The sequence below is a fragment of the Oncorhynchus masou genome, chromosome 32 (assembly GCF_036934945.1).
Source record: "Oncorhynchus masou masou isolate Uvic2021 chromosome 32, UVic_Omas_1.1, whole genome shotgun sequence".
NCBI lineage: Eukaryota > Metazoa > Chordata > Actinopteri > Salmoniformes > Salmonidae > Oncorhynchus > Oncorhynchus masou.
Window position 1 is genome coordinate 18,529,061 of NC_088243.1, and position 26,735 is coordinate 18,555,795.

At 44.7% G+C, this 26,735-nt stretch overlaps 1 protein-coding gene across 1 annotated transcript in view; it reads right to left on the reverse strand.

The window, feature by feature from the left end:
• Positions 1-26,735, reverse strand: part of LOC135525661 (A-kinase anchor protein 6-like) — a 277,280-nt gene that overhangs the window by 159,699 nt on the left and 90,846 nt on the right. Inside the window, 2 exon segments of the mRNA XM_064953416.1 lie at positions 23,839-24,014; positions 25,371-25,461. Of these exon segments, the coding sequence (XP_064809488.1) occupies positions 23,839-24,014; positions 25,371-25,461 (267 nt within the window).

Below are 26,735 nucleotides of genomic sequence, written 5' to 3' on the forward strand. Positions count from 1 at the left end.
GTTTAATCTGTGGGGCAGGATAGTAGCTGAGCTCTATCAACATTGAAAGCTGCCAATGCAATGGTTGAACATTTAGTGTTGCTGCTTTCTTCATGTTGTTCTAACGGTACAGTTACCAGAGTCAGGATGGGGAAATGAAATGACTTGCAGGAAGCTGGTGTCGGGCAGCGGTACGGAACCGTGTTATTCTTCTAATGCATATTGTCTGTTGTGCCAAAGCAGAGTGTCATCAGACATGTGTGATGCTGCAGATACCATCGCAGTGTGGGGCCAGACGCAGGCCTACTGATGGACAAACTAATTATGCATGAAATCAAATATGATTTTCAAATGAATTGAAATGAGAAACTCTCCGATAGATAGTCCACATGGACCCTCTCAGCAGGCTCTGTCTGTTCTGGTCGGGAGTGGGGATGTGGATAAGAATGTGTATGTGTGTGTGTGTGTGTGTGTGTGTGTGTGTGTGTGTGTGTGTGTGTGTGTGTGTGTGTGTGTGTGTGTGTGTGTGTGTGTGTGTGTGTGTGTGGTGTCTCCATGGGGGTAGTTGGGGTATTTTAGGAATAGACAAATTAAGTTTGTGGGGGAAGTATTTGTTATTTAATGTGATGTGGAGTAATTATCTTTAAACATGGTTGGAGAATATCATTTAAAATGCACTGACAACAGAAAATCAAATAAGCCAACCAATTGAAACTCCTCACAGATCCATCATCCTGCAGTCTCTTCAAAACAAGAGAATTAGATCAGTCATACTCATTTATTTACATCATGGGTGGTAGAGAGAAAAGTTAACACTTTGGAGGAAATTAGAGGTAATTACGGGGTCTGAGCAATTAAGTGTATTTCGAGGGCGACTGTGTCAGAACTGAAGAATGGAGAGCTACTGTTGTGGAGAGAATCACATATTCCTCTATCTGATGTTAGTTGGGAAAGCAAAGCATCACATAACCAGGGCTTTAAGATTCAGAACAACGCCTAGGCAGAATAAACACACATAGCACGTTCTTACCACCAGAGAGATAACATTTCAACTGAGAGGGAAATGAGGGAGGACCAACCAAACACCATACAACGCACATAGAGAGCCAACATTGACTCAACTAGAACAACATAACAGAAGTGGGACTTTTCCAATAGAGACAATACTACATCATGCATGTCCCAAAGATATGTTGGGCTTTTTAAATCAACACTAATAATCACTATTAGCAATAGATCTCAATCACCATATGATCAATGAATTAGGCTGTTCTTAATTCACTCACTCTAGTCCAGGTGGACTACTAGCAAGATTGGCCCATGTCTCAACTAAGGAACGTATCATTGAGCCTGCTTGGAGTGCCAGAAGGGTGGGGTTTGCACTTTTGGTAATATTCCATTGGTTCTATTGCATCAGGTGAGCTCAATCGAGTGCAGCTAATGTATCTGAATGAAAACAAATACTATATGAACCCAGGTCAGGATCTAAGCAACACAAAGCATGTAACTGTCTAGGAAGCAGTCAAAGGAGATAATGTATTAATGGCCCAAAACATCACAGAACAGAGAACCAAGCAGTCCTCCTGATCCTCCTACACAGCCACTAGATGTAGGGATCAAAACTCGTCCTCTCCTAACATTGAGCCTATTATTCTGCTTCTCCTCCCAAAGTAATCTCTTCTCTTTACTTACTGTTCCAGGACACCATTCCACTTATTTTCAATATCAAAGCTGGAACACAAATCAAAAGTGATCCAAAGACGAGCCATTTTGTTTGTAGAATTTTAAACATTCCAACTGAGTTGAGAATGACTAACGCTTTTCCACCAGCCGAGGAAGAGAGAGAGGAACAGAGGGAATTCAGGGCCGAATCTTTTAACATGAACCAGGAGGAATGTGGAAACGTAGCACAGGAGTAAACAGTGAAACTATAATCTTCACAGAGGAGGAGATCTTCCTGGAATACGGATCCTTCTTCTGCTAGCTCTTATAAAGTGTTAGTGATTTATTTTTGCCATCGGAATACCATAGTAACATGTCAAATATGCTACTATAACAATAATAATAACAATAATAATAAAAATACAGTAATATAACATTTCAGGATTTTTGTCACTGGTGGGTTTTGTAATAGGGATTTACAGACACACAGTGTTGCCTGCTTGTTCCCTGCTGGTGTCTACATTAAAACGATTCAAGCACAAATAAAAGAGGTGTCTAATCACCATGGCCAGGTTTGTGAACATAATAACATTTTACTACTCAGAGCATCTGTCAGAGCTCGCTATAAAACCAAAGGAGAAATCATTATGGACCATCAAAGAGCTAAAACGCAGTGGCAGACAAAGGAGGAAAAAACAATTTTTCTTCCCGTCTGTCTACATACTGAATATATGAATTCCAAAAACAGAAGATAGGACTCATTGGATGTCATTTCTCTTTCCTCTGAGGAATAAAACGTTACTTCCTGACTGAGTCCTTTTCCATTTTTCGTTTGCATTGTCTGCGTGTGTTGCTTTTCATGCACAGCAGCTATCTTACCTTCAGGGCTTTGGCCAGATTTCATGGAGGAGAGAACCAGAGGGTAGGCATTAGAATGTTCTATCACTTCAAGGAGGAAGTAAGGAGAAGTAGGGAGGGAGAGAGACAGAAAGAGAGGAAGAAAGAAAGAGAGGTTGAGAGAAATAGAGAGATTAGGGGGGAGAGAAAGGGAGGGAGAGTGAGAGAGCGAGCGGGAGGGGGTAGAGGATCCATCTTAAGCTCATCTGACATTCATTGAGGACTCTGACAGAGGGATGAAAGGAGTGATGGCCGATGGGACATGTTTTTGTCTTTTACCTGTGAGGCATGTTAAATCACCATAGTGATAAGGTAATTCTACTGCCCATATTTCATAACACAACTGACAGTTTTATGGAGACCAGATTGGCTATAAGTACTCTTGATTACAATTATAGTTTTTTTGGAACATTCAGGTAAGAAGGAAAGAAGTAACATCAGGTAGGTACATCCAGGTAGGACTTGATCTTAAGAGTTCTGACTGGGGCTTTGGGTGATTGAACGTGTTAGTGATGTTTCCTCCATCTGTTTTATTGAATGTCATAGATATCTCCTGTTTTACGGCAGCTGCATTATGTGTCTCTGACAATCAGTCACTGGCAGAAAAGGGTTTTGTTCTTTCTGGATCCCATTAGAATGACAATCGGGACAGGACATCAACTCTTACAATTTCAACTATTGACTCCTGCAAGATACTGCTCTTAATTATACAACTACCTTTTTTTAGCCAAAGCAGAGATTTTTTGCAGATTTGTTTTGTTTTGCCCAAGCTACAGAGGTCTATGTTGGACAGATAATACTAGTAAAGGCCCCGTGCACTACTTTCAAGAAGGAAAAAAAAAATATTTTAAATATATATTTATATATTTATTTAAAAATATATATTTTTATTTGGATTTGTCAGGGGGTGCTGCGTACACTCTCTCTCCACCAGAGAACTGACAGGGCTTTAGTGAACATATAGAAATCCCTGTTTGTGAATAATATTGTTGCTGCTGGATTACAGTTGGATGACAGTCATCTACGTTAGGAGGGGCACAAACTATACTGTAAGCCTAGCCCAAACTCTTTCTGTGTCTCTGTCAATTGTATTGTGTAGACGAGTAAACACTGTTTCTATTGGTAATAAACCCCCTTCTTGGAATCTAGATAGCAACTCATAGAGATGAGTTTAAACTGTCACGCCCTGGTCGAAGTATATTGTGTTTATCTGCATTTATTTGGTCAGGCCAGGGTGTGACATGGGTTTATTGTGGTGTGTTTTGTCTTGGGGGTGTCTAGCATAGTCTATGGCTGTCTGGAGTGGTTCTCAATCAGAGGCAGGTGTTTTTCGTTGTCTCTGATTGGAACCATATTTAGGCAGCCATATTCTTTGAGTGTTTCGTGGGTGATTGTTCCTGTCTTTGTGTTTGTTGTCACAAGATAGGCTGTATAGGTTTTTTCACGCTCCGTTTGTTGTTTTTGTATTGTTCGTTTTTCATCGTCATTAAACATGTATCAAAACTACCACGCTGCATTTTGGTCCGACTCTCCTTCGACGGAAGAAAACCGTAACAACAACAGGTTTCATAAAACCAGTTGACTTTGCACTGGGTAGTCTATTAACTGAAGTTAGCATTTATTGCTGTAGTATTCAAGCGATACATTATAAAACAAAACATTTTCTCTGAAGCAGAGGCTGCATGGGCTCCTCACTTCAAGCAATATCAACAGTCTAGCCATCATACTGTGTTCATATATCCCCATCCATGTCTATCAGATTGGACCTTATTGTATTTAGTGTGATATAATTCATTAGGCATTAGCACTTCTGACATGTGGAAACCACACCAACCAACGGGAATCAAACTAATAGACTCCAATAGAGCTCTGCCTTTTCACAACACAAAACAACCTCACTCTGATTCAAATAATTACAGCCTAAAGTGCCTCCTCGATGCTTTTATTTGCAAGCAACTTGGGTAATCTTTGATCCGATTGCCAAGTGTTGAAGGCAGAATACAAATGAAAAAAATAATAAAATTGGTTTAGATATTTTTGCGGATTCAATGGCACACGCAATAACATAGCCAGGGGACAAGAGATTGAAGAATTATAATTAAGTCACATAGGAGCGCTTGGTCGGTCATTTCCTACGTCTGAAATGGCACCCTATTCCCTATATAGTGCACTACTTTTGATCAGTAGTGCACTACTGTATATAGGAAATAGTTTGCCATTTCAGACGCAGACATACAGTGAGTCCTGAGGAGCGAGGTTCAGATTGAGGCTTCATTCACATTTAGAAGCAGAATGAATGGGACATGTTTTCCTTTATAAGAAATTGTACTAGATTAGACTACCAAATTAATTTCTGAAATAGACAACTAGGCTACACAGGTAGAAAAGGGGTGAAGGGGATGGCAGGGACTAGTAGATGCTTATTCACTATCTCAATTTCAACCCATAGAGACAGTGCTGCTACATTAGCATTGACTACAACACAATGTCCTCCTTTAAACATTTCACCTAGCCTACTATTTTTAGTAAATCCCACAGATCCATTTCAACAATCACACAGCTTCTGACCGCAATAACACAACTGCTTACCATATCTAGTGACCACAACTACTGACCTCTCAACTACTGAATACAACAATACAACTTCTAACCACACAACCAGACAACTTCTAACAATAAAACCACACCACTTCTGACCACACAAACACACAACTTCTAACCACACAACATCTGATCACACAACTTCTGATCACACAACTTCTATCCACCCAACTTCTAACCACACAACCACACAACTTCTGACCACACAACTTCTAACCACACAACCACACAACTTCTAACCACACAACTTCTGACCACACCACCACACAACTTCTGACCACACAACCACACAACTTCTAACCACACAACCACACAACTTCTAACCACACAACTTCTAACCACACATCTTCTGACCACACATCTTCTGACCACACAACCACACAACTTCTAATCACACAACCACACAACGTCCGACCACACAACTTCTGACCACAACCACACAACTTCTGACCACACAACCACACAACTTCTAACCACACAACCACACAACTTCTAACCACACAACCACACAACTTCTAACACAACCACACAACTTCTAACCACACAACCACACAACTTCTAACAACACAACTTCTAACCACACATCTTCTGACCACACAACCACACAACTTCTAATCACACAACCACACAACGTCCGAGCACACAACTTCTGACCACAACCACACAACTTCTGACCACACAACCACACAACTCCTAACCACACAACCACACAAATTCTAACCACACAACTTCTGACCACAAAACCACACAACTTCTAACCACACAACTTCTGACCACAACCACACAACTTCTGACCACACAACTTCTAACCACACAACCACACAACTTCTGACCACACAACCACAACTTCTGACCACACAACTTCTAACCACACAACTTCTGACCACACAACCACACAACTTCTAACCACACAACCACAACTTCTGACCACACAACCACACAACTTCTGACCACACAACTTCTAACCACACAACTTCTGACCATACAACTTCTGACCACAACCACATAACATCTGACCACCCAACTTCTGACCACAACCACACAACTTCTGACCACACAACCACACAACTTCTGACCACACAACCACACAACTCCTAACCACACAACCACACAAATTCTAACCACACAACTTCTGACCACAAAACCACACAACTTCTAACCACACAACTTCTGACCACAACCACACAACTTCTGACCACACAACTTCTAACCACACAACCACACAACTTCTGACCACACAACCACAACTTCTGACCACACAACTTCTAACCACACAACTTCTGACCACACAACCACACAACTTCTAACCACACAACCACAACTTCTGACCACACAACCACACAACTTCTGACCACACAACTTCTAACCACACAACTTCTGACCACACAACCACAACTTCTGACCACACAACTTCTAACCACACAACTTCTGACCACACAACCACACAACTTCTAACCACACAACCACAACTTCTGACCACACAACCACACAACTTCTGACCACACAACTTCTAACCACACAACTTCTGACCATACAACTTCTGACCACAACCACATAACATCTGACCACCCAACTTCTGACCACAACCACACAACTTCTGACCACACAACCACACAACTTCTAACCACACAACCACACAACTTCTGACCACACAACTTCTAACCACACAACCAAACCAATTCTAACCACACAACTTCTGACCACACAACCACACAACTTCTAACCACACAACTTCTGACCACAACCACACACTGTATTATTATTTGACAGAAAAGCTATGTATATTAATTTCTATTGTCCATGCAATTAAATATTTGAAAATGTCTAGCAAAAAATAGAACCATTAACTTTTTTTTTAATCTTAGAAAATGCATTTCAATTGTCAGATCGCCCTTAGGCAAAAGCAACCTAAGGAGTTATGTCATTTTAACTCACTTTATCAATTACATTTAGAGTGCCTTTGCATGCTAATAGTGCCAGCCAGACCTGGGAATGCATGAACTATTTCTTATGTGGATCTCTGATTATTTGCATTTCTCATTTAAAAGACAGACACTTTATAGAGAGATAAATGGATGTTTTTTAAGAGTCTTAAGAGTTGTATAGAGTTGTAGCCGTATTTCTGTATTTTGAAAGTCCTACACTGGGAAAAAAGTATTTAGTCAGTCACCAATTGTGCAAGTTCTCCCACATAAAAAGATGAGAGAGGCCTGTAATTTTCATCATAGGTACACTTCAACTATGACAGACAAAATATTTAAAAATTATGAATTTATTTGCAGATTACGGTGGAAAATAAGTATTTGGTCAATAACAAAAGTTTATCTCAATACTTTGTTATATACCCTTTGTTGGCAATGACAGTTTTCTGTAAGTCTTCACAAGGTTTTCACACACTGTTGCTGGTATTTTGGCCCATTCCTCCAAACAGTGATGTTTTGGGGCTGTTGCTGTCAGGATTTGGCCAGGGTTGTTCCGGGTTTTGGTCACTAGATGCCCCCATTGTGCTTTTTGACCTTATGTTTTTTCCCTTGTTCCCCATTATTATTTGCACCTGTGCCTCGTTTCCCCTGATTGTATTTAAACCCTTAGTTTCCCTCAGTTCTGTGCTCTGTGTTTGTATGTTAGCACCCAGCCCTAGTGGTCTGTGTATTCTTGTCGTTTCCGGTGGATGCTCTTGTGGAATTCTGTTTTTGTTTTTGAGTATCTCTTGAGGCTTTTTTGTGCTATACCTACCACCTTTTGGATTTGCCATTTTGTATTGAAGGACTTCTCCTTTTTTTACTTTATTAAATACACCGTCTTAAGTACTGCTGTGTCTGCCTCATCTTCTGGGCTCTGCTGACTATTCGTGGCGCAGTTGGTTAAGTGACTGTTTCTCACTCCGGAGACCCAGGTTCGTAACCGGGTCCTGACAGAAACACAGAGCCAAAAATGAACCCAGAGGCAGCCAGTTCCCAGGACCATTTTGCCATGCTGTCCCACCACCAGGAGACTGTCCAACGCCACGAAGCCGCCCTGGTTCAGCAAGAGGCCTTAATGGCTAGACATTCTCATCTTCTGTCGGAGATGCTGACTTCCATTAAGCAAATATCTGATCGTCTTACCCCGGCAACAGTTCCCGTCCCAGTACCTCAGATTCACGTACCCATGGCAGTTAACCCCCTGGCTGAACCTCGTCTTCCACCTCCCCAACGGTTCTCAGGTGATCCAAGTGCTTGTAAAGGGTTTCTCACCCAATGTTCTCTCTCCTTTGAGCTACAACCCTCGTCGTTTCCCACCGACCGGTCTAAGATCGCTTATATCATCACCCTGCTGTCGGAAAAAGCCCTGGCCTGGGCTACTGCTGTGTGGGATGCCCATAGTTCCTGCTGTGCCAGCTACTCTGCCTTTGCTGAGGAATTCAAACGAGTGTTTCAAGGCCCAAGCAGTGGTTCTGACTCAGCCAAACAGCTCCTGACTCTCCACCAAGGTTGGCGCAGCGTGACGGACTATGCCATCCAGTTCCGCACGGTGGCAGCAGCGAGTGGCTGGAACAACGAGGCGCTCACGGTGTGCTTTCTGAAAGGCCTTTCCGACACTATCCAAGATGAACTGGCCACTCGGGAACCACCGGACAATCTCGAGTCCCTGATCAAGTTGGCCTCACGCATTGACCAGCGTCTGAGAGAGAGAGAACTCAACCGTAGACCTCTAGCCCCTATCAGTCCCAGCTCCGAGTCCCCACCTTTATCCTCGCTGGCTCCATCGGAACCCATGCAGATTGGACGCATCTCCCAGGCTGAGAGAGACCGCCGGATGAGGGAGTGACGCTGTCTATATTGCGGCAAACCGGGCCATTTCCGTTCCACGTGTCCCGGGCTCCAGGGAAACGCTCTGTCCCGTACAAACCGGGGGGAACTGTAACGGGAAACATAACCTCCTCCCATCCGTCCAACTCCCGTCTGCTCATTCCAGTCACCCTCTCCTGGGACAACCACAAGCTTCACCTTCAAGCCTTGGTAGACTCTGGAGCCGCAGGTAACTTCATGGATGGTGTCTGGGCGAAGGAGAATGGCGTTCCCTCTGAACCTCTAAGTGAACCCATGAGGGTCACTACATTGGATGGAAGCCCTTTGGGATCTGGACTTGTCACTCATGTCACTACCTCCTTGCGACTTTCAGTTTCACAACACCAGGAATTGATGAACTTTCATTTGATCTCCTGTTCCGAGTTCCCTCTCGTCCTTGGATACCCCTGGCTTCACAGCCATAACCCTCACATCGACTGGTCTGTGGGCACTATCAAGCAGTGGGGTCCTACGTGCCAAGCTACTTGTATTTTCCAGAATTCCCCGAGTTCTACTCCCGAGTCTTTAGAATCCATCGACCTGACCCGAGTTCCCGAGTGTTACCATGACCTCAAACTGGTGTTTAGCAAACAGAGGGCCACCATGCTACCACCCCATAGACCTTACGATTGCCCCATCGACCTGTTTCCGGGGACTTGCCCCCAGGGGTCGGATCTTTTCCCTATCTCCACCCGAACGAGCTGCTATGGATACCTACATCAAGGACGCTCTGGAAGCAGGCCTCATGCGTCCATCCACCTCCCCGGCGGGAGCAGGGTTTTTCTTTGTGGCCAAGAAAGACGGTGGATTACGTCCTTGCATCGACTACCGGGGACTCAATGCCATAACCGTCCGTAACCGTTACCCGCTACCCCTTATGGCCACAGCCTTCGAGCTGCTCCAGGAAGCAGTTGTTTTCACTAAGCTTGACCTGCGGAACGCATACCATCTTGTGCGGATCAGACCTGGTGACGAGTGGAAGACCGCTTTCAACACGCCTACTGGTCACTATGAATACTTGGTGATGCCCTTCGGCCTGACCAACGCCCCAGCGGTGTTCCAAGCGCTCATAAACAATGTGCTTAGGGATATGCTTAACATATTTGTGTTCGTTTACTTGGATGACATCCTCATCTTTTCGAGCTCCCTTCAAGAACACACTAAGCATGTCAGACAAGTACTCAAACGCCTCCTGGACAGCCATCTGTACGTTAAGCCGGGAAAAATGTGAATTCCATTCATCCCGAGTACAATTCCTGGGATTTGTAGTGGAACCCGGTCGAGTCCAAATGGACCCCAGGAAGGTAGGGGCGGTAGCGGATTGGCCCACCCCCAAATCCGTTAAGGAAGTTCAGCGTTTCCTGGGCTTCACAAACTTTTACCGCAAGTTCATCAAGAACTTCAGCTTGTTGGCAGCCCCTCTCTCAGCTTTAACCAAGGGTGGCAATGCAAGGTTTTTGTGGGGAAGAGAAGCTGAGACGGCCTTCCAAGGACTCAAGCAGCGCGTTCTCTCTGCTCCCATCCTGATACTACCGACTACGGATGAACCATTTGTGGTGGAGGTAGACGCATCAGAGGTTGGTGTTGGAGCTGTCCTGTCTCAGAGGGGTGAAGACAAGAAGCTTCATCCGTGCGATTTCTTCTCACACCGGCTTACCCCGACTGAGAGGAACTACGATGTGGGGGATCGTGAACTCCTAGAGGTTAAGATGGCATTGAAGGAATGGAGACACTGGCTCGAGGGGGCTTCTCACCCGTTTCAAGTGCTTACGGACCACAAAAATCTGGAGTATATCCAGCAGGCGAAGCGGTTGAACTCTAGACAAGCTAGATGGTCTCTTTTCTTCAATCGATTCCAGTTTATCCTCACCTATCGGCCCGGGTCGAAGAATCTCAAACCGGATGCCCTGTCCCGAGTCTACGCTCCTGCCATTCGAGATGACACGGACATGCCTGTCCTTCCTGCTGCTAAGATTGTGGCTCCGATCTCGTGGCAAGTTGAGGATACCGTGAGACGTGCTCAAGCTAGCGAACCGGACCCGAAAGGAGGTCCTGCCAATCGGTTGTTTGTCCCCAAGGCAGTGAGGACTCAGGTCCTTCTGTGGGGGCACTCCTCTCGCCTCACCTGTCATCCGGGCGTAGGTCGCACCTTGGAGTTCATCCAGCGTAAGTTCTGGTGGCCTACCATAAGAGAAGACGTTGCCACTTTCGTCAATGCCTGTCCCGTGTGCTGCCAGGGCAAATCTTCTCACCTCCGCCCTCAAGGACTCCTTCACCCTTTACCTGTTCCCCACAGACCCTGGTCCCATATCTCATTGGACTTTATTACTGGACTTCCTCCATCCCATGGCAATACTACTATCCTAGTCATAATCGACAGGTTTTCAAAGGCGGCCAGGTTCGTCCCTCTGACTAAGTTACCTTCTGCCAAGGAAACGGCTGAGTTGGTAATTAATCATGTGTTCCGAGTCTTCGGCATTCCTCAAGATATGGTTTCTGACAGAGGTCCCCAGTTCGCCTCAAGGTTTTGGAAGGCCTTCTGCCAACTCATGGGGGCTTCTGCCAGTCTATCTTCAGGGTACCATCCGGAGTCCAACGGCCAAACAGAGAGGATGAATCAAGAGCTGGAAACCACCCTCCGATGTATGACTCGTGACAACCCGTCCACATGGTCATCCTTTATTGTTTGGGCCGAATACGCGCACAACACCTTGCGCTCCTCCTCCACTGGTATGTCCCCGCACGAGTGTCAGTTTGGCTATGCTCCTCCATTGTTCCCGGACCAGGAGGCAGAAGTCAGAGTGCCTTCAGCCTTGAAGTTCGTCAGACGCTGTCGGCTTATGTGGAGGAAGACCCGTCTTAATCTTATGCGTTCCTCACAGAGGTACCAACAACAAGCCAACAGACGTCGCCGTCCCGGGCCTACCCTGCGCCCCGGCCAGAGAGTCTGGCTCTCCACAAGAGACTTACCTCTACGGGTGGAGTCTCGCAAGCTGTCCCAAAAATACATCGGTCCCTTCAAGGTTGCCAGGAGAGTTAACCCAGTTTCTTATCGCCTACACTTACCCAGATCCCTTAAGATTAATCCCACATTTCACATTTCCTTGTTAAAACCTGTTGTTTTTTCTCCCCTTGTCCCGGCAGACAGACCTCCCCCTCCGCCTCGTGTCATTGGAGGCCAGCCGGCTTATACCGTCCATCGGATACTGGATTCCCGCCGGGTGCAGCGGTCCTGGCAGTATCTGGTGGACTGGGAAGGCTACGGTCCCGAGGAGCGCTCCTGGGTTCCTGCCAAAGATATCCTGGACCCTGACCTTATTCGTCAGTTCAGGGCCCTCCACCCTGAGAGAGCTGGTAGGAACGTCAGGAGCCGTTCCTAGGGGGGGGGGATTCTGTCAGGATTTGGCCAGGGTTGTTCCGGGTTTTGGTCACTAGATGCCCCCATTGTGCTTTTTGACCTTATGTTTTTTCCCTTGTTCCCCATTATTATTTGCACCTGTGCCTCGTTTCCCCTGATTGTATTTAAACCCTTAGTTTCCCTCACTTCTGTGCTCTGTGTTTGTATGTTAGCACCCAGCCCTAGTGTTCTGTGTATTCTTGTCATTTCCGGTGGATGCTCTTGTGGAATTCTGTTTTTGTTTTTGAGTATCTCTTGAGGCTTTTTTGTGCTATACCTACCACCTTTTGGATTTGCCATTTTGTATTGAAGGACTTCTCCTTTTTTTACTTTATTAAATACACCGTCTTAAGTACTGCTGTGTCTGCCTCATCTTCTGGGTTCTGCTGACTATTCGTGGCTCAGTTGGTTAAGTGACTGTTTCTCACTCCGGAGACCCAGGTTCGTAACCGGGTCCTGACAGTTGCTGGGCAACATGGACTTTCAACTCCCTCCAAAGATTTTCTATGGGGTTGAGATCTGGAGACTGGCTAGGCCACTCCAGGACCTTGAAATGCTTCTTACGAAGCCACTCCTTCGTTGCCCGGGCGGTGTGTTTGGGGTCATTGTCATGCTGAAAGACCCAGCCACGTTTCATCTTCAATGCCCTTGCTGATGGAAAGAGGTTTTCACCCAAAATCTCACAATACATGGCCCCATTCATTCTTTCCTTTACACGGATCAGTTGTCCTGGTCCCTTTGCAGAAAAACAGCCCCAAAGCATGATGTTTCCACCCCCATGCTTCACTGTAGGTATGGTGTTCTTTGGATGCAACTCAGCATTCTTTGTCCTCCAAACACGACGAGTTGAGTTATTACCAAAAAGTTATATTTTGGTTTCATCTGACCCTATGACATTCTCCCAACCTTCTTCTGGATCATCCACATGCTTTCTAGCAAACTTCAGACGGGCCTGGACATGTACATGCTTAAGCAGGGGGACACGTCTGGCACTGCAGGGTTTGAGTCCCTGGCGGCGTAGTGTGTTACTGATTGTAGGCTTTGTAACTTTGGTCCCAGCTCTCTGCAGGTCATTCACTAGGTCCCCCCGTGTGGTTCTGGGATTTTTGCTCAACATTCTTGTGATCATTTTTTATTTATTTATTTTTTACCTTTATTTAACCAGGCAAGTCAGTTAAGAACACATTCTTATTTTCAATGACGGCCTGGGAACAATGGGTTAACTGCCTGTTCAGGGGCAGAACGACAGATTTGTACCTTGTCAGCTCGGGGGTTTGAACTCGCAACCTTCCGGTTACTAGTCCAACGCTCTAACCACTAGGCTACACTGCCGCCCAAGAGTGAGTCTTGTGTGGAGCCCCAGATCGAGGGAGATTATCAGTGGTCTTGTATGTCTTCCATCCCACAGTTGATTTCTTCAAACCAAGCTGCTTACCTATTGCAGATTCAGTCTTCCCAGCCTGGTGCAGGTCTACAATTTTGTTTCTGGTGTCCTTTGACAGCTCTTTGGTCTTGGCCATAGTGGAGTTTGGAGTGTGACTGTTTGAGGTTGTGGAAAGGTGTCTTTTATACTGATAACAAGTTCAAACAGGTGCCATTAATACAGGTAAAGAGTGGAGGACAGAAGAGCCTCTTAAAGAAGAAGTTACAGGTCTGTGAGAGCCAGAAATCTTGCTTCTTTGTAGGTGACCAAATACTTATTTTCCACCATAATTTGCAAATAAATTCATAAAAAAATCCTACAATGTGATTTTATGGATTTTTTTCTTCTCATTTTGTCTGTCATAGTTGAAGTGTACCTATGATGAAAATTACAGGCCTCTCTCATCTTTTTAAGTGGGAGAACATGCACAATTGGTGGCTGACTAAATACTTTCTGCCCCACTGTATATCTTGAAAACATCATTGCTGACATGTTAAACATTTTGGGACTATATCAACAATTCACTAACTCACCAAGGCACTATAATCTATAATATAAAGTAAAAAGAGTAATACCTAATGGTAACGCTTCTGCATCACCGAACACAAGTTCAGTCATGAAGCCGGGTAAACCCAGAATCTCCGCTTATCAACATGGGGCTGAAGGGGCTTTAGGCAGCAGTCTGCCCAGACTGAAACATCTCCCCAGACCTGTCCCTGTCCTGTTTTTGAGTGCCACACTTCCTTTCATAAAATGTTCACCATGCAGCAATAACCTGGGGTCAGTTATAACCATGCTGTAACCTTGATATACCTAAGACCCGCTCCATATGCAGCGTAGTGGTGTGGCATATCTCTGGTGTGGCATATCTCTGGTGTGGCATATCTCTGGTGTGGCATAGCACTTGTTAACATACTGTATTTCCAGTGAACAGAATGGTTGATGATGATGACGGCAACGGTGGTCCCTCACCCCCTCCGGTCTCTCTACCTCTGCCCAGTCTCCCCCCTTTCCTTGCCCCTGTCCCCCACTCATCCTGCTCCTCCCTCCCACTCTTCCTCCCACGTCTCTCCCCCACTGCACTGCAGTCAGCAGGGCCGGCTGGGTGAAATGTGGGCCCTGGGGCAGACAAGCTGTCTGGGAGCAGCAGCAGATAAGGCCCTGCTGCTTTTACATACATACACACAGGCAGCCAGGCCAGCATTAGTATATGCCACTGACACCTGGCAGGGCACAGATGACCTGAATAATCCCACTCTGAGGACCTAGATATTGTACCACTGGGGGCGATGGAGGAAGCGGTGGGTAGGATACCCAACACCTACTCTGATGAAGCTATAATGTGATGTGGTGGAGGCATGGTAATGGTAACGTGCCCAAATATCCCCAGAGTGCAGGGTGTCGTTTGGTCACTGACTTGGGGCTGTTTCGTCAAGCTGGTTAACTGGATTTGTGTCGCCCATGCCCAAACGAACATGGTCTAATCTGAAGGGATCATTGGCAGAGTGATGGGGTTACTGAGAGGAAGGAAGGGCCCATCCACACCTGCTTCTCGAGAGATATGGTGCGTTCCAACTCTGGGCACAGACAGACAGACTGACAGATATACGGACTGGCAGACGGATTAACGGACACAAGATCTAAAACATGCTACTTTTGACAAATAACACACATCACCAAAGTTTCCGTAAATGTCAATGATGTTAGCTAACAATTATGCTACAATTTCACAAATGTATTTCCATGTTGAAACTGTTCAAATTGCAGAATATTTTGTCTCAGAGATAATTTTTTATTTTACCTTTATTTAACTAGGCAAGTGCCTGAGGCTGTGCCTGTGCTGTGGCTGTGCCATGTATAGCATGAACATTGGAGCATGATGAGGAGGTGAAAGGAGAATCACGGGGGATGAGAGCAAGGGACATTAAAATGTGTGTGCCTGCGCGTGTGTGTGCGCTTAGGCCCGTATGCGTTGGAACGTGTTTGTGGGTGTGCGTGCGTGTGTGTGGTCAACACCTGTCAGTTCTGCCATCCACAGAGACTGTGAGTAAGAGAGTCAGAGGCACAGAGACAGAGCCTACTGCTGCAATCCCTGTGATATGACAGACAGACAGCTCCTGAATATTACACTGTTATGTTCGGCTGGCCAAACCACCAGGGCCCAGGGAGGGACGCATCACACACCACCGCCACTAAAGAGTAGAGCTGCATCCCAAATGGCACCCTATTCCCTTTATAGGGCACTACTTTTGACCAGGGCCCATAGGGCTCTGGTAAAAAGTAGTGCACTGTAGGGAGCCATTTGAGACAAAGCCTGGGTGACTTAGAACATAGCTTTAACTTGATTCCACAATAATATATAACCCATGTTAACATCACAGAGGAAATCTGAACACACACAGAAGTTCCCTTGTAAGAGTATTCTCCTCTTATCTGAAATTCAAATGTACTGTGTTTACATGAATCACGTACAGAATAGGCTATGTACTTCCAAAACTCTGTGTAAAGCTTTAGGACATAACATTGGGAGTGTGTGTATTGGTTGGATTCCCTGAGTTGTGCATCCTTCTGGTGGCTGGCAATGATTGGAGTCCACCTGTGGTAAATGCAATTGATTGGACATGATTTGGAAAGGCACACACCTGTCTGTATAAGGTCCCACAGTTAACAGTGCATGTCAGAGCAAAAACCAAGCCATGAGGTTGAAGGAATTGTCCGTAGAGCTCCGAGACAGGATTGTGTCGAGGCCCACATCTGGAGAAGGATACCCAAACATTTCTGCAGCATCGAAGGTCCCCAAGAACACAGTGGCCCCATCATTCTTAACCCTTGTGTAGTCTTAACATTCTATATACTTCCCATGTCCTAAGGGTCAAACATGACTCGCCTTCACAAACCCCTAAAATAAAGTAGCTTAATTGTTTTTTAAACTCCAAATATATTTTGCATGAAGAAACAACCTGTCATTCATCACAAACTTTGTGAATATCTGGGTTTTTCCTCTTCACAATGCAGAAAGACTGCATTTAATCAGTGGACACCTCTCGTGACACACCTGTCAATTGTTTTCTTTACTAGAGGTTTATTATTATTATTGCTAAAGTTACCGCATCTCTTTTGCAAGAGATAGCACTTAGAAAGTAGCAGAAATGTGCAGAAAACTAGTTTTGAATGCATTTTATTGAAGGGAAACAATAACAGTCTTGAACTTTTTTGGCAACATAGTGATATATTCTTAAATACTGTACAAGGAGGAATTTAACTACAAAATGCTAGTCTCCTCACATGTTTTTAACCATTGCACCCACTCACAAGGTGTATAAACAACAACAATAAGAATAAAATAATATAGATACATGAAAACGTCAAGAACATAAATCAATCAACTCTAATTAGCACATGTAGGACAGTATGCAAGTGTGTGTGCACGGACTTTGCAGATGTATTTCTCACATAGTATTTGTTTTACAGTCCTTCTTTGGGGGGAAGAATTGGCATCTCCTCCTCTTGCCTGCCCCAGCTGTATTCTCAGTTGGATCTGGGCAAGATTCAGCCCCCTGAACAGCTTTCACAAGCACTGCAGAGGTGGGGTTACAAGTGCCTTTACCAGCTGCCCCAGGAACACCCTCCTCTTGTTCCGCTTATCAGGCATCCAGGTAGTGTTGATTTTGTTCCATATCACAAAAGCATTGTATGATGCCACATCAATGATGTTATGGAAGATGACCATGGGCCAGTGGGCAGTCATCCTGCTGCAGCTGTAAGTTCCAATCACCTTTTGTGGTTGTAGTCCAGGATGATGGCTGGCTTCCTGTCCTCACGATCCCTGATCTCAGCCGTTTTGTGCAGTGTGCTCAGGAGGACCACATTCTTGTTTGGGAGGTAAGAAACTAGAGTGGTGGTGGGGGTGAAGGCAAACTTTGATGAGAAGTCCTCTCTCCCCCTTGTTGCAAGGAGTGCAGGGTGGAGCTCAGGCTTGTTCTTTCTAACTGTGCCAACCATGGTGATCTTCCTCTTCAGGAGCTGCTGGCTGAGTTCATAAGAGGTGAAGTAATTGTCTCATGTGGCATTGTGCCCCCTGAGTCCATCTGTCATATAAATCACAACCCGCATCCACTGCTTCTTCTCTGCCCCTCCACTGGTCGGCTTCCCTGTGTAGACTTGCATCTTCCAAGCATAGCTGGATTGTGCATCACAGGTCACCCATATTTTGATGCCATACTTTGCTTGCTTGCTGGGCATATACTGCCAGAAAGGACAAAAGAGATTACTATCAGTAATTAGTATCAGTGTCACAGAAAACAATCAGTGAAAATCACTTACAATACAGATATGAAAATAAAAATGTACCTCTGAATGGAACCAGTTGCTCATCCACTGTTACTTCAGGCGTTCAACCCACTTCTCCCAGACCTCTCTTATGGCTCCACCCACTTCTCCCAGACCTCTCTTATGGCTCCACCCACTTCTCCCAGACCTCTCTTATGGCTCCACCCACTTCTCCCAGACCTCTCGTATGGCTCCACCCACTTCTCCCAGACCTCTCTTATGGCTCCACCCACTTCTCCCAGACCTCTCTTATGGCTCCTCCCACTTCTCCCAGACCTCTCTTCTGGCCGCCAGTTTGTCTCTCACACGTCTTGCAGGTCTTGACACAGGGTTATCAAATCGTAGCATTCTTGAGAAAGTGTGAAAGACTTCCAGTGGCATCGTGGCACGGAAAATCGCCCTTCTACTCTATGCATCCCAGAGACTACATGTAGCCTCGCCTCTGGATCTATACACATCCGCTAAGATTAGCAGCCCTATGGAGCCATGCAGGTCAATCTCATCCATCCTTTTCCAGTTGTCTCCATATTAATGGAAACCCTCCAAATTTGTCATCTCCAGGATGATTTTTTTCAATGGCTGGTTTGATAAACATGTAGAAAGTTGAGGCAATGTCCTGGGCATGGGCAACTGCATGTCTTGTAGGCCCTGGGGTCGTCCTTATGACATTTTGTGCTGCCATCCTGCCCTGGCTGTCATATGGTCACAAGGACATGTTATTTTGCTGTTCTTAAACAAAAATCTCTTTCAGCTTGGGGGATTTCTTCTTCATCTGAAGATGATGCATCGTGCTCTGGGTTGTATTCTTCCCCATATTCTTCTTCAGATACCTCCTCTTCTAAATCAATGTTCTCTTGTTCCTCCTGGACATCTGAAAAAAACCAGATCTACGACCTGTTGGGCGTTGGGCACTGAAACGTGCACTCATGGCTTCAGCAAAGAGAGAACTGGGGGGACTGTCATCTGTAGCACCTTTATAGCCTCTGACTGCATTCCCCATTAGTAAACAACGCTTTCAAGAAATTATTATTTTGTCTGAAATTCTTTTTTATTTTGTCTGTGAACTTGAGGCATGTGTGAGGTCGTGGAGGGGAGATACTGCACATGCACAATAACGTTTTAGTCTTGTCTGAGTTCAATCAGTAGCACACAATCTCAATGTCTTATTGTGTGTGTGTGTGTATGTGTGTGTGTGTGTGTGTGTGTGTGTGTGTGTGTGTGTGTGTGTGTGTGTGTGTGTGTGTGTGTGTGTGTCTTTGTGTGTCTTTGTGGTTTTTGTAATGTGTAAATGATTTTATAACTGCTCGGTCAAAAATGACCCCAAGACAATCTTTGTACCCTGGTGGTGTACAGAGTTCATGGAAATATGGACAAAGGCAATATTTCACTTTTTCTAATGTTGGTGTCACTAGGAGGAGTCATAAAAATGTCAAGTCGAAAAAATATATTTTTTCTGCTGTTAAACATAGTGGATGGTCATTTTTTACCTCTTAAGGACGCGCCCCTTTTTTCAATTTTCACCTAAAATGATATACCCAAATCTAACTGCCTTTGGCTCAGGCCCTGAAGCTAGGATATACATATTCTTGGTACCATTTGAAAGGAAACACTTTTTTTATTTTTAAAGGACAAACTTTAAAAGTTTGTGGAGATGTGAGAGGGATGTAGGAGAATGTAACACAATAGATAAAAAATGTAAAAAAACGTTCTGTATTTTTTTGTACCATCATCTTTGAAATGCAAGAGAAAGGCCATAACGTATTAGGTGCAATTTAGATTTTGGCCCCTAGATGGAAGCAGTAGATGTGCAAAATTCTCGACTGATCCAATGAACCATGGTGTTACTGTTCAACATTTTGTATCAAGACTGCCCAAATGTGCCTAATTTGTTTATTAATAACTTTTCATGTTCAAAATTCTGCACTCTCCTCAAACAATAGCATGATATTATTTCACTGTAATAGCTACTGTAATTTGGACAGGGCAGTTAGAATAACAAGAATGTAAGCTTTCTGCTAATATCAGACATGTCTATGTCCTGGAAAATTCTCTTGTTACTTACAACCTCATGCTGATTACATTAGCCTACTTTATCTCAACCGTCCTGTGGATGGGACACCGATCCCGAAGTTAAGACAACACAATGGGAGAAGTTTGGAACCACCAAAAGCTGGCCACCTGGCCAAACTGAGCATTCAGGGGGAGAAGGGCCTTGGTCAGGGAGGTGACCAAAAACCCAATGGTCACTCTGACAGAGCTCTAGAGTTCCCCTGTGGAGATGAGAGAATCTTCCAGAGAGAATCTTCCAGAAGGACAACCATCTCTGTAGCACTCCACCAACCAGGCCTTTATGATGGCCAGATAGAAACCACTCCTCGGTAAAGGGAATATTACAGTCTATTTGGAGTTTGCCAAAAGGCACCGAAAGGACTCTCAGACCATGAGAAACAAGACTCTCTAGTCTGATGAAACCAATAATAAATTTTTTGGCCTAAATGCCAAGCGTCACTTCTGGAGGAAACCTGGCACCTTCCCTACGGTAAAGCATGGTGGTGGCAGCATCATGCTGTGGGGATGTTTTTCAGCGGCAGGGACTGGGAGACTAGTCAGGTTCGAGGCAAAGATGAACGGAACAAAGTACAGATCCTTGATGAAAACCTGATCCAGAGCACTCAGGACCTCAGACTGGGGTGAAGATTCAACTTCCAACAGGACAACAACCTGAAGCACACAGCCAAGACAATGCAGGAGTGGCTTCGGGACAAGTCTCTGAATGTCCTTGAGTGGCCCAGCCAGATCCTGGACTTGAACCCTGTGCAGCAATGCTCCCCATCCAACCTGACAGAGCATCTGCAGAGAAGAATGGGAGAACTCCCCAAATACAGGTGTGCCAAAGAAGACCAAGGAGACAGTGAATGTTCCTGAGTGGCTGAGTTACAGGTGCTTCTACAAAGTATTGACTTAGGGGTGTGAATACTTACGTATATAAGATAATGTATTTCTGTATTACATTTTCAATAAATGTGCAAAGAAAAAAAAGAACACATATTTTGACTTTGTAATTACAGGCTATTGTATGTAGATGGACGAGGAAAAAATATATTTAATCCATTTTTGCGATTAAGTGGGTTAAAATATTTCTAAAAGTGACACAATGTTGATGGAGGAACATGTCAAAATGCTGAGATTGTCACTTTAGCAAGCTTTTTTTCATATAAAAAAATCTGATGCATTGAATTCTCCATGTGGTCTATATTAAAAGGCATTTCATTTAATAGAACAGGCCTTTAAAATTCAATATTGGTGCATAATTTCTACTTAAAATATCAAAAGGGATGGGGCCTTCCGAGTGGGACAGCAGTCTAAGGCCCTGCATTGCAGTGCTAGAGGTTGTCACTACAGACCTGGGTTCAGTCCCAGGCTGTGTCACAACCGGCTGTGATTGAGAGTCCCATAGGGTGGCGCTCAATTTGCCCAGCATCGTCCGGGTTAAGGGAGGGTTTTACTTGGCTCATCACACTCTAGTGACTCCTTGTGGGGGGGACCAGGCGCCTGCAGGCTGACTTCGGTCGTCAGTTGAACAGTGTTTCCTCTGACACATTGCTGCGGCTGGCTTCCAGGTAAAGCGAGAGGGTGTTAAGAAGTGCGGTTTGGCAGGTCATGTTTTGGCGGATGCATGACTTGACCTTCACCTTCCGAGCCCGTTGGGGAGTTGCAGCGATGAAACAGAATTGAAATTGGGAAGAAAACACACAAAAAATATAGAGCTATCAAATGGATGCAAAAGGCATTATTTTCGTGGAAAGACCCCATTATTTGCCAGGGGTGCGGCTCTGTTTTTGAGACTGAAGCGTCTCTGTCTGATCTTCCCCAACAATTGAATTAGAGGGGAATAAGACAATGTTCCCCCAGCTTCTAGCCATGTTCAAAATGTTCAAAACTTTATGGTCCCATGGAAAATGATTCAGACTCGGGAACATCAACACGGAGAGACAACGGCAGGAACATATGCTCTCCGCAATAACAACAAAACGTTATGGGCGCCAGGAGAGATGCGCCTTGCTTTATACACACCTTAATGGAGGCAACGTTTGTGTCTCGTGACATGTTGCATTGCTCTTCCATCTATAATGTTTACACACTGTAAATGAATGACCTCAAAGAACGAACACCTGTTGTTTTAGACACATAAAACTTTTATGGGACACTGGAAATAAATATTGTCATTGTTCTAAATCATAACAATTTGATATTGGTTTTAACAATGAATTCCCAACATATAAAGCTGTAAAGTATAAGCTGTAAAGTATAAAGTATATGGGCTATATTAGGTACACAAGCTCACCGTTATAACAAGCCAACATCTCTGCAGCACACACACATAAAATAACCTTGGACGAACCTCCTACATTGACAATGACTCGTCATAGCGCCTGATGGATGAACAACAAACACAACCTGGACCAGACCTGTGACTTATCATACCATGGTTTGGATGACATCAACTCCGTAATCCATCCCTCAGATCAGATGATGACAGCTCTCATCTTTCCCCTGTCAACATCGTCCTATCAAATTTACCCAACCCCGTGCTCCCGCGTCAGAGAGTCAGGACGGGTCTAAATACTCAGTGCTGAGAGGAGATTTGTAGCTCCTTCCCTGACCTTACCCCCACCACAACGGCCACCCTCTAATTAGGCAATGCATCTGATCTTCATTAACAGCTATGAGATAATGAATCACTGGCTCGTCTCTGTGTTAATTTGCTGCAACCAAGCAGCTAATGGATGTCAGAGCTGACTGATCACACTGATTGTGGTGATTTCTAATTGCAACAAAACAATTTAAAAGCAGCAGGATTATCTATGTTGTTGACTACAACGTGAAAAGAGGGATGCGAGGAGAGGAGAGGAAAGGAAAAAGGATTGAGTTTCTAATTTTGTTCAGATGAAACAGAAGAGATTATGGTCAGAAGAAGGAAGGGCGAGGTGCGGTGCTGTGAAGATTGTGCCTCCACATTGCACGGCCCCCTGGGAAATCCTGCCGAGCTGTGCTGATGCTCTGACACGGCTGCTCATATCCTTTTGATGCACAAACACAAATAACTTTTGTCTCTCTCTGCCTGCGTCTCTCTGGGTAAGTGGAAAGGATGCCTCCATCCACTGAAGTCAGATCGGAATATAAATTACTAAATCACAATTGGCAATTAAAAAATGAGCAATCGTAACCTAGAATGACAATGCTGGTAATTACACATTAAATGCAAAGAACAAAGTAGGTTTCACACATTTTGAGCTACAAATATATGTGTGAGTTTTGTCTATTGTTCCTGTGTGTGTTTGCTGCATTTTGACTTCACAAATGATTCATGCAGCCACCACCATTGCTTTATTTATGAAATATGTAATATTCACATCATGCACATCTACGTGTGTCCCCCTTCACCCCCAGTAACTTCTAACTGGGAAGCTTTACTTTAGCTGTTTCTTATGCTAATAGCACCAACCCCTTCCCATCTCCCCTTCTGTTTGTTTATTTTGCTGAGCGTGCACTGGATAGCCCCGGGCGAGAGGGAGAGGAAAGGAGACGGAGAGGAGAGGGGGTGGACTTCAGTCAGTGACAGGAGGACAGGCACGCGGGCCGGCAGGAGGACAGACACGGGCGGGCGGACGGTGGGATATGGGGGATATAAGGAAATGTAGTCTGTGTGGCTAGTTTACCTTTGGGCTGGCCAGCGGGCCCGTGGTCTCTGCCTCCTGAGAGGCCTCGGCCTCAGTAGCCACAATGTGGGCTTTGATGGCGTCCAGAGTCCGCAACATCCAGCTGTGCTGGCGGCGGATCTGCCTCTGGAGTTGCTGCCACTGGTGTACGACCATCTGGAGCATGTCCCTCAGGCCTATAATGAGAGAGAAAGAGTCTGTGGATTAGCCACTACCTTTGAACTTACTTACTATAATCCATCATTCACTGATGTACTGGTATTTATCATTTTATTATGCTAAACTCTTTTATCATGAATCATTATCATTATTATTATTATATACCTGTACCATGTTTACTAGTCTTTTAAATGTGAGTGAAGTAATTGCTCTTTATTTGATATGATCACGAATTCTTCAGTGGTCCACTTTGCTCTCTCTGACCTGAACACAGATGCATATGTGATCTGTCATACAGTATGCCAACTAATGTACAGTGTATGAACACACCAGTATGTGTGCTGCATGTGATGAGTAGCTGGTTTAGAGTTAAATCCCTCCCACAACACACTGCGTCCATCTGCAGAACCATCACTGTTACTCCAGCCCTGTCTGTCTCTCTACCAGCAGGACACTGTCCCAGGACACTGTCCCAGCAGCCATGATTCACACAAAGCTTGTTTGAACAAAGTGATCAAATCAAGATGAATGGGCCAAGGCAGAATGTGACCCTGTAATGCACGCACGCACACACACTATCTATCTAGTGACTGGCTGCTATACAATGTCACACACCGCTCATACCTGTGGAATGACCATGAGTGATCGGCAGAGTTGCTAGGAAACCAGGTATTAGTGTCTGCAGTGCAGGAAGTAAGGGGATAGATTTGCTAGCTGGCTGGCTGACTGGCTGGCTGGCTGGAAGCTTTAGGTGAATAATCGGCCCAGCAGAGGGGAGAAAACGTCTGGAAGATGGCCTCTAACTCAGGCACTGCTGTTTCTAATTCCACCTATCTTCATAAACACAGCACCTCCCTCAATCGGTCCCTCTCTTTTTCTATCGCTCTTACTCCCTCGTCATGACCCTGGCCGTGACCCCACTCTCCGAGGGTGTCTCGGGGAGTTGGAATATGAAAATAAACCACATTTCCAATTCACACGTGTATTATACAAACTTGTACATGTGTAAAGTAGGACAAATCAAATATAAGCGCCCACAAAATTAATATTATATACAGCGCCTCCCTCCCTCGCTTTTTCTCTCTCCTACTCGCTCGCTTCAAATACACAGCGCTGCGCTCCCTCTCCTCTTTACACCTCTCCTCTATCTTTTCTCGACCCAGTCACAAGCACCAATCACTCCCAGCCGGTCCGAACTCACAATCCATTGCAGATAGAATACCATTGGTAATGTATGTTGAAAAAAGCTGTTTCTTTCCCCCCTTCCCCTTGCTTGAGAAGCGGTTACTTTAAGATGTATACATTCTGAAGGTCAGTATGTTAATATAAACATTAATAATAAATGACAGGGTTGCGAGCAGTGAGAGCCGTACTGTGGGAGAGGATGATTTCCAGCAGCTGCCTGCCTTCCTCCACTACACAGTCTTTCAGGGAGCAGTGACTGTCCACGTTCAACTTGAAACTCTGCAACACAGACACAAAACATTAACACAGTCTTTCAGGGAGCAGTGACTGTCCACGTTCAACTTGAAGCTCTGCAACACAGACACAAAACATTAACACAGTCTTTCAGGGAGCAGTGACTGTCCACGTTCAACTTGAAACTCTGCAACACAGACACAAAACATTAACACAGTCTTTCAGGGAGCAGTGACTGTCCACGTTCAACTTGAAGCTCTGCAACACAGACACAAAACATTAACACAGTCTTTCAGGGAGCAGTGACTGTCCACGTTCAACTTGAAACTCTGCAACACAGACACAAAACATTAACACAGTCTTTCAGGGAGCAGTGACTGTCCACGTTCAACTTGAAACTCTGCAACACAGACACAAAACATTAACACAGTCTTTCAGGGAGCAGTGACTGTCCACGTTCAACTTGAAGCTCTGGGAAAATAAATAAACATAAATATGGGTTGTATTTACAATGGTGTTTGTTCTTCACTGGTTGCCCTTTTCTTATGGCAACAGGTCACAAATATGGCTGCGGTAATGGCACACTGGTATTTCACCCAATAGATATGGGAGTTTATCAAAATTGGATTCGTTTTTTTCCTAAATCATTGTGGGTCTGTGTAATCTGAGGGATATATGTGTTTCTAATATGGTCATACATTTGGTTAGGAAGTGCAGCTCAGTTTCCACCTAATTTTGTGGGCAGTGTGCACGTAGCCTGTCTTCTCGAGAGCCAGGTCTGCCTACGTCGACCTTACTCAATAGCAAGGCTATGCTCACTGACTCTGTACATAGTCAAAGCTTTCCTTCATATTGGTTCTGTCACAGTGGTCAGGTATTCTGCCACTGTGTACTCTCTGTTTAGGGCCAAATAGCATTCTAGTTTGCTCTATTTTTTGATGATTCTTTCCAATGTGTCAAGTAATGATATTTTCTTATGATTTGGTTGAGTCTCTCTCTCTCTGAATATCACACCAAAAAAAAAGTCCCAGTCCCCACATCATACAAACATCTGTAACACAACCTCCAAGCACCCTTCATAATCCCTCAAGCTGTGCTACACTCTACTTATTACATCACATCCCTCTCCACTTCCCTCTACAGTATCTTTACCATCTAACCTGAAATATTGGGACAGAAAAGATCTGTATCTGTAAAAAACTATCCAACATACAGAAATCCAACATACAGAAATCCAACATACAGAAATCCAACATAGGCTACTGAGTTGTTTTATTTAAAGGGATGATTCACATTCAGAGAGAGAGAATATATATACT